Below are 14,841 nucleotides of genomic sequence, written 5' to 3'. Positions count from 1 at the left end.
GTTGTGAGATGACTAACGTTGATAGACTTAGCCCTTCTTAGCAATGCAAGGATCTAAGACATCTCCAAAGGTCTCATGATAGGAAATGCTATCCGTATCCAAAGAAAGAACTATGGAGTTTGAATGCAGATCGAAGCATACTATTTGCTTTTTTTTCTTCTTCTGTTTTGTTTTCTCTTTCTTGTGGTTCCTTCTATTGGTTCTAATTCTTCCTTACAACATCACTAATGTGAAAATATGTTTAATAGGAATGTATATGTATAGCCTATGTCAGATTGCAAGCCATCTTAGGGAGGGAGGTGGGGAGGGAGGGGGAGAAAAATTTTAAACTCAAAAGCTTATGGAAGTGATTGTTGATAAATCATAAATTAATACAAAAATTTAAAAAAAATAAAGAGGCAAATAGAAGTTAAAAAAAAGAAATAACCTCTGAAAACCTGATGTTCCCTTTCTCCTACCCCAGATACTCAGGACCTGGACCTCCTGTGTACTGGTTTAGCCTTTATGCCTCCTGAGGCCCCTCTACCTTAGTCTTAGTCCCTGGTTTTCCATGGCCACCTGAAAACTCAAAACTTGATTTTTATTTTTCCTTGCACCAGAGCTAGGGAATCACAAATCTTATTGTAGCTTTGGTGGGGGGGTGAATGATAGAAGAACCCCTACCCTGACCTGATGTACCCCATCTTGCTTGGTCAGTTACTACAGTTCCTACCTCAAACTCAAGGCCTTTGACTAGTGGGAAATTTGTACTACCTTGTTAGATGACATCTACTTCTACCCAGAAATCAATGATTTAGGTTGTGTGGTCAAGGATCTGCCATAACACGTCTTTCATTCGTCTTCCAAGAAGCCTTCCTTTGAAACTGCCCTGATATTTTAGAACCAGAGGGCAAAATAGAAATTGAAAGAATCCACCAATCTCCTCCTGAAAGAGATCCCCAAAGGAAAACTCCTAGGAATATTGTAGCCAAATTCCAGAGTTCCCAGGTCAAGGAGAAAATATTGCAAGCAGCTAGAAAGAAACAATTCAAATATTATTGAAACACAATCAGGATAACACAAGATTTAGCAGCTTCTACATTAAGGGACTACAGGGCATGGAACATAATATTCCAGAGGGCAAAGGAGATAGGACTGCAACCAAGAATCACCTACCCAGCAAAACTGAGTATAATCCTTCAGGGGAAAAAATGGTCATTCAGTGAAATAGAGGACTTTCAAGCATTCTTGATGAAAAGACCAGAGCTGAATAGAAAATTTGACTTTCAAATACAAGACTCAAGTGGAACATGAAGAGGTAAACAGGAAACAGAAATCATAAGAGGCTTATTAAGGTTGAACTGTTTACATTCCTGTATGGAAAGATGATATTTGTAACTCATGAGACCTTTGTCAGTATTAGGGTAGTTGGAGGGAAAAAATTATATGTATGTATATAGATAGATAGATAGATAGATAGATAGAGGGCACAGGGTGAGTTAAAGATGAAGGGGTCATATCTGGAGAATAAAATTAAGGGGTGAGAGAGGATTATACTAGGAGAAGGAGAAAGGGAGAGGTAAGAACAGAGTAAATTATCTCACAAAAAAAAAACAGAAAAGAAAAGGCTCTTACAGTGGAGAGGAAACGGGGGAAGGTGAGAGGGAATGAGTGAATCTTATTCTCATAGGATTTGACTTAAGGAGGGAATAACATACACACTCAATTGGATATGGAAATCTGTCTTACCCTACAGGAAAATAGGGGGAAAGGGGGACAAGAGAGTAGGGGGGTGATAGAGAGGATGGCAGACTGGGAAAGGGTGTAATCAGAAGCAAATACTTCCGAGGAGGGACAGGGTCAAAAGAAAGAATAGAATAAATGGGGGAAGGCAGGATAGGATTAAGGCAAATAGAGTTAGTTTTTCACAGCATGTCTACTATGGAAGTGTTTTGCGTAACTGCACATGTATAACCTATATTGAGTTGCTTGCCTTTTCAATGAAGGTGGGTGGGGAGGGAGGAAGGGAGAAAATTTGGAACCCAAAGTTTTAAAAAAACATATTTAAAAAAAAATGTTTTCACATGCAACTGGGAAATAAGAAATACAGGAAATGAGGTACAGAAATCTATCCTACCCTATAGGAAAATAGAAGGGGAAGGGGATAAGAGAAGGGGGGAGAGATAGAAGGGAAGGCAGACTAAGGGGTTATTCAGAATGCATGACATCTTGGGGTGGGGGGAGGGGTGAGATGGGGTGAAAATTTGGAACTCAAAATCTTGTGGAAGTAAATGTTGAAAACTAAAAATAAATAAATTTATTAATAAAAAAAATAAAAAATAAAAAAAAACAAGAAGCCTTCCTTTGACTGTTCTACTCCATTCTTATACTCTCGCTTTTCGGAATTTCTCTGGAATTTCTCTACACCACCACTTACTATATATAGCATAGTATCTTATATTGCTTTATATTTCACATCGTGGTCTTGGCAAAAATTTTGCTATTATTATTGCAAGAGCACTAGATTTACAGATCATGGACACAAACTCTGATACTTATATTAATGACTTTGGGCAAGTCACTTCTCTAAACTTTAGTTTCCTCATCTGTAAGACAATGGGACTGGCCCATGTATCTGTAAATTCTATGATGCTGTACTTACACTTTGAGCCCCCAACAGGCAGAAGACCATTTCTTATTTTCCTATCTTCCCCCATAGGGTAGCCATGTACATTCAGCAGTAGATATTCAGTTCCTCAGTCTCTTTAAGCCCCCTAAGTTCCCTGAGTTTCCCCTGCCCCTCCCCCACTTTGTAGAACATTGAGTGAATTATTGCTTGTAGGAGATTCTTCAGGGCCTGCCTGGTTGGTGATGCCAATGAGGTATGTTTCCTTTCTAAAGGGAAGCCTGGTGTGTATACGCTAGGAAGAAGGGTAAAAGAGAAAGAGGAGTCATTCATTCAGGGACAATCTCTGAACCAGTGAAATATATTGGTTGAGACGGTCTTCAGCTAATGAAAGTTCTATATGTCATAAAGGACAAAAGAGAATTAGAAACATGTAATAGACCTTTAGACTGGGCTACATTGGGGTGTCACCAAGGGCACTAAGGGTGCTGCCTGGTGGAACCCCCCCCCCAAGGGCCTCTCTTCCTTTTTACTCTTCTTTCTCCTCTTTTCCAATTACCTAGTCTACTGAGTCCTCAAGTTTTCCAGGGACCTTCCTGGGCACACATTCCTCTGGAGAGAAAGGGTGTTGACCCTGACCTAGAATTTCTACTGTGAGCCACGGAGTTTGGGGAGTTAAGAATCCAGGGCTGCAGAAAAAGGGAAGTGAGTGAACAAGAAAGCAACATAAAAGGAGAGAAAAAAATTGATGAAGAATACTGGCACCAGGAAGAGGTGAGAACTCATTATGAGGACCTTCTTCACCGCTGTCCATAGGATCATGAGCCCAGGAAGTGGGCTATAGCCCTTTAGGCAATTTTGGAATCCTATGAAGTATTGTACTACCGAGTTGGAAAAACCTTAGTGAGAAGGCTAGTCTGTGATTTGGATTGTTCAGCTCTGTCCCCACATCCACACCCAAGTCTCTGAATATCAACCTTCCTCTCCATCTCATTCCCTCTAGAATCAGGAGAACACCCTTCCCCCATTCTTCACCATGGTAACAACAAGAGGGTCCTTGTGATGTGATCATGATGTCTGGCCTGGGGAAAATCCAGACTAACCAACACAGAGGACAAAATATTTAGATCGGAAAAAGATGAATTTTGACCAGAAGGCTGTGAAGTTTTTGGCAAATTTTTATATGAATGGAGGCCAACACTGGACCCATGGTGGTATACAGACAAGGCAGTCAGCACCTCTCAGCAGCCGGTAATTGGCCCCAGATTTGGGAGAAGATTGAGGGCCATTAGGAAGGTGGTGAGGAATCAAAGGTCAAAGGGGGATTGAGAAAAAGTAGGTTTAAGAAAAGAAATGTGATGGAAATAAAATTGGGATCATATGGGATTCAGATGAGGATGAGGGAAAATGGGGATGAAATAAGAAATGGTTGGGTATAGAAACTAGAATAAAATATGGTCGGAGTTGGAAAGAGGATAGAGGTAATGATAGGATTAATATTAATACTGCACATTTATAGGCCATTTCAAGAGATTTATGGTTAAGGCTGGAATAGGGTCAGGAAGTGATGGTCCCCAGGTGAGGGGTGGGCTAGGGGACTGCAACTCAGAAGGAAAGAGACTGGCATAGTTATGGATGTTGAAGTTCTATGCTGTGCATTATCTATTCTGTCCCTTGGACAGGAAGAAGTTATCTGGGAACTATCCAGTCCTACCCATGCACCCCCAATATATAGAAAGGTGGGAATCTATGAAGCATTCAGCACCCCAAGATCTTCAAAAACTCCCTCTGGGGGGAACCAACCTGATGCAGGAACCACAACTTTTCTGGGTCAAGAATGTAAAAGAATTCAGTACATCCAGAGCCATCTGGAATGGAGGTGAGATAGGAGGAATGAATGGTAGCCCTACCTCCAGGTCTGAAAACTAGTTCAATTCTGACTATGTAGGGGGCCCAGAGTGTCTGGTCTGAACAGTCCATCCATTAACTCAGAGGTGGAATTGGAAGGAAGGTAGCTACAAGGAGAAAAATACAAACACACACACACACACACACACACACACTACACTCATATACACACATATACACACCACATATTGGAAAGGGATGGGGGAGGTGCTACTGAGAAACTCAGTTCCATCTCTTGTGCCTAGGTTTAGAAAGACGACCCCCGATCCTGATAGACATGGGTATTCCAGGGCCAACCCAGTACCCTGCACCTGATGTGAGCATCCGGGAGTCTTCACCACATCCCCACTACAGCATTAGCTGCAAGACACCCACTCGGGGTATGGCCCCCCTACCTATTCCCAGGGAACATTGTCCCCTCCTGAGCAATTCACCCATCTCAAGATTTGCTCTCACCCCTGAACCTTTTGCACCTGTAGGAAAGAGGCAAAGAAGTTGTGCCCTCAGCTGGAGAAGAGTAGGGTAGACAACTGACAGTGGGTAAGGGAGGAGGAAAGGAACTCATCCCCTGTGAATATCTGGTAACTTCCAATCCAATCAAATAAGTTGCTCTTGAGTTCCTGTTTGTACAAGGGCACTTTACGGGCCACTGTAAAGATACAATGAACAAGTCCCTGACTTCAAGAAAGGTTTCCCATAGGGTGGTACATAAGTGAGCCTCTGAGGAAGCTAGAGGTCCTTCGAAGAGGTGGTGAGAAGCAACTGCATCCCAGGCCCAGGGAATAACCGTACATAGGCCCAGAGGTGGGAGATGGAATACCACGTAGAGTAGGCAGTGCAGTATGGCTGGGACAGTGAGATTATAATGTACAATAAACTTAGCAAAATGAGCTGGAGCCACATAATGTGAAGGGCTTTAAAATGACAAACTTGTAATGAGTTTGTGTTTTAGAGGTTCCTATTAGAACCTCCGAAGGTTGGTTGTTCAGCTGTAGAATGACACAGCAAGATGGGTGCTTTGGGAAGGTTATTTGGCAGCCGGTAGGAGAGGGGAAAGACTAGAAGCCAGGAGTTCAATGAAGAAACTGCTACAATCCAAACAAGAGTGGATGAGAACTTACACTAGTTTAGTGACCATGGGAGTAGAGACAAGGGGAGTGATTCAGGGGATATTACCAATGTAGAATCAACAGGACTTGGCAACTGATTGGATTGGTAATGTGAAAGAGATTGAGGAATAGAAGGAAGATGGCACCAAGGTTATGAAACTAGCTTAACCTGTATGGAGGCTAAGTTCTACTTTTGAATATGTAAAATTTGATACACCTATGGACCATTGTGGAATTATGGGACTAGACTAGCTCAGGGGAGAGATTAGGATCAAATATATTCATCTGAGAATAATCTGCAAAGATTGATATGAACTATGGGAGCAGATATGTAGGGAGAAGGGCAGAACCTTGGGCTTATATCCATGCTTAGAAAGTAGATGAGACTGTGAAAGAGTGGTCAGCTAGGTTAGAGGAGAGGCAGGAAAGAGCAGTGGGGAACATCTGGAGGTTAGTTAGAGTGAGAATGGTGGTCAACACTGTCAAAAATTGCAGAGATGTCAAGAAGGATGAGGACTGAGGAAAATGCTAACTCTTGTTCATTGGTAGCCTTGGAAAGAATAGTTTCATTTGGAGTGGTGGGTGAGGTTGGAGACCAGATTGCAAGGAGTGAGTAGGAGGAAAAAAGATGGAAGCAACAAGGGGAGATTACTTTTTTTAGATATTTGACTGTGAACTCCAGGAAAGAAACTACAGAAATTTCCTATTTCAACCAATTTTGCTTGAACATGATACTAGCTAATATTTGCTCTATCCAAGGGCCCCAGAACAGTGGGAGTAGGAAGAGGAGGTGTTCTTATCCCCTCCATCACCACCATCTCTGCCCATGACAGAATCCTGGGCACATGAGTGAGGTCTCTAGCCCTGGGCAGGAAGGTGGCAAGAACAGAATCTTCTGAGATGTGAAAGTTGGTGGGAAGTGGGAGTGGGAGGAAGCAGGAACTTACTCCAAAACAACTTAGACCAAGGAGATGTGAGGGGGAGTCGTGCCAATCCCCACACTTACATATGTTTCCCTTCAAACCCATGTTATATGTACGTATGTGTGTGTTTGTGTGTGTGTATGAAGGGGAATGTGTGTGTGGGGGGGTGATAGAAAGGCATCGTTCTAGCCCATTTGTGGTTCTCTCCCTCTCCCAACCTATAGGTACAGCCCTCACTCCTTGCTCTTTGGGGAAACCTACTGGGTAGGAGATTATGGTGATCACCCACTAATACCAACAGGATGCCCCCTCACTTCCTCCCCCTCTCAAAGTTCTCTAGTCCTGGCTTCTCCCCTGAGTTGGACCTCCTCTGAGGAGGTCATGGGGCAACTGGGCCCAGGCCCCACATGGTGACAGTTAAGGTCCCATGGAGTCCTCGGCTTGGGGCGGGCAACTCCCTATGCCCTCTCCCATCCCTATCTGTTCGCAGGTATCTATATCTTTCCCTTTTCAGAGGTTTAAATTGTCCCTTTTCCTGCCCTGTAACCTTTCCTGGTCTCAGCTTGGTTGAGCACCCAGGGTGGTGGCCCTAAGGAAAAGGGAGATAAATCTCAAATACTACAGGACCAGCATTCACATCTGCCAGAGGAGCCAGGAATGTGGGAAGTCTTACCCTAGGCCCTCCAGCTTTTACCTTTCACCACTTTCCTGCCCTCAGAGGGCCCCCGTTTGGTACCCTCTAAATTCAGGCTTGTCCCCCAGCACTGGTTACCAGCCTCCTCTCTGCCCCCTCCCCAGGACTTCTGCCCACACTCCCATCCTCTTTTCCTTCACTGACATCTTCTTGACTCCCAACATGCCCTGCAGATGGTGGTGGTCGCAGGGCATGGCAAACCGCCTGGTTCCAGAGTGAAAGCCCTTTCACACAGAAGGCAGATTTCCTCAGGGAGAAGCAGGTACACATTATTTTTTTTGTCCCCTCACGCCTGGCCCCCAAGACCCCTGGCTGTACCTACCCTGACCCTGCCTCCAGGCCTTTGCTTTGTCCCATGGCTCTGTACTAAGATTGATGGACTTACTCCCCCACGTCTTGGCCTAGTTCTCAAACAGGAGACTAGAGGGATTCTTGGCAGTGTGTGTGTGGGCCCAACAGTGTAGGATGCTCCCTGGGGCCTCAGGGTTCCCTTGTGCAGGAATAAGGCAGGTAGAGGGAAGGGTGGTGGTGCAGGAGCTCAGGCTTCTATGTGCACAGCTCCAGCACCAGCACCCATTCTGCTGACCCTTTGTACCCTGTCTGATCACTCCTGCAGTGGCCATCTCCATTCCACTACACACAGCCCTGCAATCTGGGGCCCCAGCAGCCCTGCTGGCCCAGCTTTCCTGCCTTCACCTTTGGCCACAGGAGAGTGGTTAACAAGACCAGTAAGTGTAGCCCCATGCTGTCCCAGGGCCCCATACAATACCCACAGTCATTTTGGTCTGGGGTGGTAGTGGTATGGGGAAATGGGATCTACATGTAACTTAATGCTGTTGCCTCCAAGACACTCATTAGACTTCCAATACCACAGGGGAAACTGGGCCCAGCCCAAACACCTACAATGTTATCCCAGGCTTTCAGCTTAAGGGACCTCGATCTCCTGCCTTCTCTATGAGCCGGGCCCAGGCTCTCAACAGTTGGATCAGTCCTGGTAAGGAGAAGGGTATGCAATATATAGTCTCTAGGGTGAGAAGGAGGGTCTTCGGGGAACCAGTGGTCTGGGGAGGGTCTTAAGGGTTAAGTGAGTAATGAAGTATTTGGGAATGAGAAGGGGAGGAGAGCTTTAGAAGCTAAGAAAAGAAACTGAGAATTGGAATCTTTGGGGGCCAATGAAGGGGGATGGGAAGATCTCTGAAGACCAAATGGAGAGGGTTTCTGGGGCAGAAATAGGAGATTGGGAATGGGTCTTTAGGGTTCTAGTGGGAAGACTGGGGTCTCTGAGCCAAGAAAAGAGTCTCTGAGACTCACAAGGAAGATAGAGACTTGGAAAGAATTAGGATTTCTGGAGACCAAAGTAGAGGAATGGAGATCTCTGGGACCTGAGAATGTGGAAAGAAGGTCTCCAGGACTAATCAGAGGGTGGCCAGATTCCAGGTGGGGAGATGGAATTCTGGCATCATCTCTCCTCCACTTTATAGCTCATACCCCAGGGCCAGCTGCATATTATGTCGAAGATTCCTACAACTCCCGATTCCCGTCAACCCCTGGAGTCCTCATCCAGGGAGAACGCAGGCCTAAGCGGCATGAGACCGGGCCCTTCTGCACCCTCTAGAGCCTGGAACCCTAGGGCAGTCAAGTCACTCTTTTGAACCTGGATCCCCCAGTGGCCTGTGCTATATACATTAGAACTTGAGACTCTCAAGGCCCTGGGCCATTTGATGGAACCCAGAGGTCACAAATCTCCCCGGGGTTCCTTCCTGTCTTCTGGAACCAGAGGCCTCTGTCTCCAAGCCCCAGCCCTATCCCCAGCCCAGTTCTTGCCTCTCTTGTTATATAGTTATACAGTTTGTTTTTTCCTAGACTCTCTCTATTGCATTCATGGCTCCCACTCCACACACAGATTGACACAGAACATTCAGAATAAGGAAAGAGTACACAATAATACGCTGAGTATTATGAGCAAGACCCACACATTTACAAATGCAGGATAACGCATGACAGCACAAAGTACTGGGTGCCACTTCCACCTTCTCCCTCTTCTCTCTTTTTGCTCTCTTGCTATATCATTCTGTATCCATTTCTCTGTCTGTCTTACTCTAGCCATGATCTGTTTCTAATGCTGAGGTCAGCAGGCTTTCAGGGCTCCAGACCCTCACTGAAGAGCAAAGTTGGGCAACTCTGTCCCAAGACATCCTCCCTAGAGCCAAGAAGAGATGACATGAAGGGGGAGTAGGCAGGCTACAGCTGAAGCTGGCAGTCACGTTCCACACTGGAAGCTGCTTTCTTTATGTGAGCTAGATTAGGCCAAGGCTAAGGCCTGCATGTTCTCCAGTTGGAGATACTAGATCGTGTATCTTTAAGAAACCATTCTCTCTCTCTCCTCATGTGATATGGGGCCCTTCTAATTCAGGAGACAAGTGTGTGTGGGGGGAGGGTAGTCAATCAGTTTGGTCCCTGCCTCTGGGCATCCTTGGGTATTGCTTTTGGGTTGGATTGACTTAGAGTAATCTCAAAATCCCTGGGGGTGCTGGGGTAGATGACTGGGCCTTGGGTTTGCTCAAAGTAAGGGGGGGGGCCTCAGGATGAGGGAGTTTGTTGGTAGAAGTTCTGAACTGTGTGCATATGCATGTGTAAAGTTAGTGTGTGTAAGTTGTTGGCATACTGTTTGTGTTCAGTATTGAGTAAAGCACACACCCTTCACTCCTAAACTCCCCCTCAGGCATTATGAGATCCTGCCCTATCTACAAAGGCTCTGAAATAGACCCAAAAGGCAGCAGGCCTGCCTGGCATAGGAGAGAGCAAGGGTTTGGGGAGATGGGAGTGTTGGGTGGAAGCTTTGTTCTTTGCCAACACAGTCCAGATTTCTTACAGGGAGTTGTTGGGGTTGGTCCAAGCCCATAGGGCTCTTTGGGGGCTTGTTCTGTGGACAAGGGGATCCATAGTCCCTACAAATCCTGGTTCTGCTGTCTTGTTGTGTTCCCTTGGTAGTCTGGTCTCTTGTCCCTATCATCCTGTCTGACCCTGCCTGCCCTTAGCTGGGGGTGCTGCTGTGTGCTTGGGAGCAGGAGTGCTCTGACTTCTGCTGGTGTTGGGTAGGTGAGAGAAGCATAATTGGCCAATTATGAAAAGGTTCGGGAGAGCCAGACAGCAATCCTGTGAAAGCTTGCCTCATCTATGGACGTGTTCCATCCCAGAGTGGGCTGCATCAGCCCCTTCTCAATTCCCAGGATGATAAGGAATGTGCTCTGGAACCACTTTGATTTCCTGCATGGTGCCTGCAGGGACTGTGACCATCACCTTCATGTTCCAAGGGAAAAAAAGTCAAAGTGGAAATCTTTGGAAGAAATTACATCAAATGAAAGTTTATGGAGAAAGCTGATAAACTTTAAACATAAAATAATCTTTTCCATTTTGTTTTGAACAAGTCATCCTCAGTGAAACCGCGACAATGCATTCTATACATATCAGCTGAAAGGGTGAATGGGAACCAGTTGCATCATCCATAGAGGAGATAGGGAACCTGTCAGGGGTTCTAAATTCTGGATTTGGGGTTATGTGCATCCCTTGATATATCAGTGGTGATTATAGTGACCGTTGCATCATAGATTTTGAGCTGGAAGGAACCCAGAGAGACCATGTAGTTCAATCATTTTACCAAAGAGGAATCTGAAGCTCAGAGAGGTTGTGATTTCAGTTACATAAAAGTCAAAGAATTGGGATTTGAACTCAGGTTATCAGACTCTAAATCCAACATTCTTTCCATCAGGCATGTGCCTGGGCCCAAGGGGTCCTCCTAGAGTTATTATAAAAGAGTGATCCCATCTCCCTACAACACTGTTTTAAGAGGATATTCTGTCTTTTGATTGGCTCTACTGCGCTATAGAACTCTTATAAGATCATCCAATCTTATTGTGGGAAAGATCATCTAGTCCATCAAAGGTCACCTAGTCCAATCCCCATGCATGAAGTAGGACTCCCCTCTACAATATCCCCAGTGAGTGGTCACCTGAAGACTTTCAGTAATGGGAAACCTGGAAGCAGTCCATTCCTCTTTTGCCTCTCTCTAATTCCTAAGTCGTTTTTCTTCATATTGAGCTGAAATTTGCTTTGATTTTCTCTTTTAAGTTTTGCCCTCTGAAGACTAAGCAGATCCAAGTGAATCCCAATTCTACATGACAATCTTTCAGAGACTTGAATGCATGAACTCCCTAACTATCCCCAGTCTTCATGGCATCAGGTTTCCTCCCATTAGGGTTCCCTTCCTCTGGATGTTACCTAGTTTGTGACTCTCCTTTTGGCCTGGGCAGACTCTGAATCCCATAGCTCCATGTCCAGGCTCTATGCATGCCCTTATTTCTCTCAGAAGGCTGCCTTAAGGCATCATTCCAGGGTATCTTTGAGGAGTTCACCAAAACCCTCTTCTCCAAGGCCAAGCCAGAATACCTTATGCCTTACCTCAGCCTGAGATGCTTAACTGTTTCCAGATGTCATAGCTCTACTGTCCTATTTCAACTCTCCCAGGCCTGCAAGATGGGTCCTGAGGTCCCAAGGGTAACTCTAATCCTTTAGGGGACCAACAACCTAGCTTGACTCAGCAGGCCTGGAAAGTAGCCTCTATTTCCACAGCTCTTTGGTATGGCTGGGCCAGCTGGCAGAAAATGAGTAATCCAGAGGCAGTGTGTGGTTCCTAGCTTGGGTGTCTTGCAGGACTGTGCTCCCAGACTAACTGTAGGCTGTGGTATGACACAGGTCCTCATATGTGGAGTGCTCTGCCAAGACCTGCAGGAGCCACCTGTGGGCAATGGCAGTTGGGGGGTAGCATGAGTTGGGGCCAGATGCAGGTCCCAGGTGGATATAGGACTCTATGGACTTTCCTGACTCTGGAAGCTGGGAACCTGGCCTGATCTGTACCCAGGAAATCTTCTAGGGCCTCTTTCCAGGCCTAAGCCTCCTGGACAGTGGCTTTCCTAGTTTTATGGACTAGATCCCCATTCTTTTCCTAGTTCCAACTCAGTTCCTCCTTTGTGCTCTGAGGTCAGCTCAGACTTAGCATGAATCCATGTGATCCACTTGGAGAAGTGCTTTTATCTGATTCTCCCTGGGCTATAAATACTTCAGTGTAGGAATGAAGTCATCTTGGGAGTGGCTGGTATGGCACTGGGAGGGGCATTGCCTTGGTTGTCCTTCCTATGTAGGGGCCCCACGTGAAGAAGCTGGAAAAGGATTGGTGGGTAGAGGAGACACAGAGGCTGGACCTGAGCAGTTGAGAACTCCAAGTACACAAGTACACTTAGAGGCTGTCTCTCAGCACAGACAGATGTGCAGATAATGCCACCCTGTGCCTGCCCATTCTGTTCCACAGTCAATCCTTTCAGCCTAACCTCCAGCCAGTCTGGCCCTGTTCGGGGGAGGAGGGGACACCTGGAACAGGTACCTGGAAACAGAAGGGTTCTAGTAGCAGGTAGGTGGGAAGAGCATGGTTGGTGAATCTTGAAAAGGTTTAGGGAAGCAAGACAGCAATCCTGTATAATCTTGTCTGATCTCAGTCCAGGCCTCATCAGTGGGCATGTTCCACCCCCTCTCAATTTCCCCACCACCAGGTCTAAAGGTCTAGTTGCTCTGGCTGCCTCTGGGTCAGGGCTGGCTCTCCCTTTGATGACTTCTGCCTTGGCAAGAGCTGGCTACTTGGAAAATAGTGTGTGTATGTCCCACATATACATGTTCATATAGTTTTTGTACCTCATGTACCTGCACAAACACACATCTTTGTTTAAGGTGCACTGGTGCTCCGATGGCTGACCAAGGACAAGTTCTCTCCTTCCTTGTCTATGGAAAAAGAGGATATCGTACTCCCTCCAGCCTGGCCCTGCAGCTCTAGCATAAATAGAAGAGAAGGAAGGAGAGACACAGAGACAGAGACAAAGAGATGGGGGTGGGGGGACAGAGAGGAAGAGAGAGATGGGGAGAGAGAACAAGGGAGAGAGAAGAGAGAATATCAAGGACAAGGGCAGTAAGGAAAGCTGTGTGAATCCTCTCAGTGAAGGAGCCAATGACTAGTCCCAGTAGATTAGTGGAGATAATTGCCTGCCAGTTTGGTGTAGGTAGAGAAGGAGAAAGTCTCCTTAGTGTCTCTGGAGATAATGGATTCCTTAGAGAGAACTTGAGAAAAGCTGCCAGGGGTGTGGATTGGAGTTAAACATCTCTGTAGTTTCCCTCTCATTCTCCAGGACCTTTCCCTTCCTGAGGCAGAAGGAACTCATCCCCTATGGGGAGCCATGGTCTGGGCCAGGGGTGGGGAACCTCTATACCCTCAAAGCCACATGTGGCCCTCTAGATCCTTAAGTGTAGCCCTTTCAAGTTTGGATTTTGTCAAAGGACCACACTTGAGGACCTAGAGAGTCTCATGTGGCCTCGAGGCTGCAGGTTGCCCTACCTCTGGCAGTTCAGATTTGCTTTGTGGGGCCAGGTCAGTGCTTGTGGTTGCCTCCTGAATTGTCAGCAGGTGGAAGATGCTAATAATAATAATATGATAACAGCTGACATTTACATAGCTTCTACTATGTGCCAGGCACTCTGTAAGTACTTTATGTTATTTCATACAATCCTGGGAGGTAGGTGCTATTACCTCCATTTTACAGATGTGGAAAGGGAGGCAAACAGAGTTTTAAGTGAGCATCCCCAGCCCTCAAGAGGGACAAGGCCAAGGAGGGGAAGTTGCACTGACATTTGTGAGGCCCTTGGGAAATGTGAGAACCTTGCTTATACTAGCAGCCCTCATGGTTCAAGGCATTTTATCTTAGGAACACTGGCCGTCTCAGTGGGGGGGAGATAAAGATAGACAAGCAATGTCTGTGCCCTTAGGTAGCTTATGGTCTAGGGGAGAGAAAAGAATATAAAAATCAAGTTTAATTACAATGCAAAGGTATCCTATGTTATGTTAAATACCAAGTGAATAAGATGATAAATCTATAGGAGTTCAGAGGTGAGAAGAGATTTTAGTAGGTTGAGTGGTATTGTGGAAGTAGGTCTAGAATGGGAACCATTACAGATTCCCCAGGCCTGCTTGCATCACCCAAGCTCCGAATATGCCTGGTACTTGAACCCAGGGTGGAGAAAATACTCTGCTGAGTAAACACCACCTGGATCAGGTTGAGCTCTCCCCAAGTCCTTTTGCATATGAACCTTGGTCTAGGTTACCTATTTAGCCATTCTCTACCCCACCCTCCCCCTACAAAAAAGAAAGAAAGAAAGAAAGAAATTTAAAAAAAAGAAAGAAAAATTTTAAGATTCCTCAGCTCTTCCTCCACCACAGCTCCACCTCTAGGTGGAACAAACTTCCAGCACTGGCCATCACACACACCTCCCCTCCTTCCCTAAGGGTCCTGCAGCCAGTGAAGTCACACAGATCATCAGGCTGCCTGCTTAGAGTTGTCTAGAGACGCTAACTTCTCTGTATAACTTTCAATAAGGCTTATGCAAAAACCAACAAATCTATTTGTCAGATCTTTTAGTCCAGTACTCAGATTAACAGAAGTAGTCAGCAACACTTCCTAGAAAAGGCAGGACTTAAACTGGCATAAGTAGGATTCGGAGAGGGAG

General features: G+C 45.9%; 1 protein-coding gene across 1 annotated transcript; it reads left to right on the top strand.

Moving 5' to 3' along the window:
* Positions 1 to 3,743: 3,743 nt before the first annotated feature.
* On the top strand, positions 3,744 to 9,054 carry STPG3 (sperm-tail PG-rich repeat containing 3). The gene is made up of 7 exons (XM_027848209.1): positions 3,744 to 3,856; positions 4,288 to 4,484; positions 4,759 to 4,893; positions 7,413 to 7,501; positions 7,856 to 7,967; positions 8,114 to 8,233; positions 8,721 to 9,054. The coding sequence occupies exons 1-7, from the start codon at positions 3,744 to 3,746 to the stop codon at positions 8,852 to 8,854; spliced, it is 900 nt and encodes a 299-aa protein (XP_027704010.1). The 3' UTR covers positions 8,855 to 9,054.
* The last annotated feature ends 5,787 nt before the right edge of the window (positions 9,055 to 14,841 follow it).

Source organism: Vombatus ursinus, unplaced genomic scaffold, assembly GCF_900497805.2.
Source record: "Vombatus ursinus unplaced genomic scaffold, bare-nosed wombat genome assembly UNPS02000580.1, whole genome shotgun sequence".
Lineage (NCBI taxonomy): Eukaryota > Metazoa > Chordata > Mammalia > Diprotodontia > Vombatidae > Vombatus > Vombatus ursinus.
Note: the sequence above shows the minus strand (reverse complement) of the source record. Positions and strands in the feature narration are given on the sequence as shown.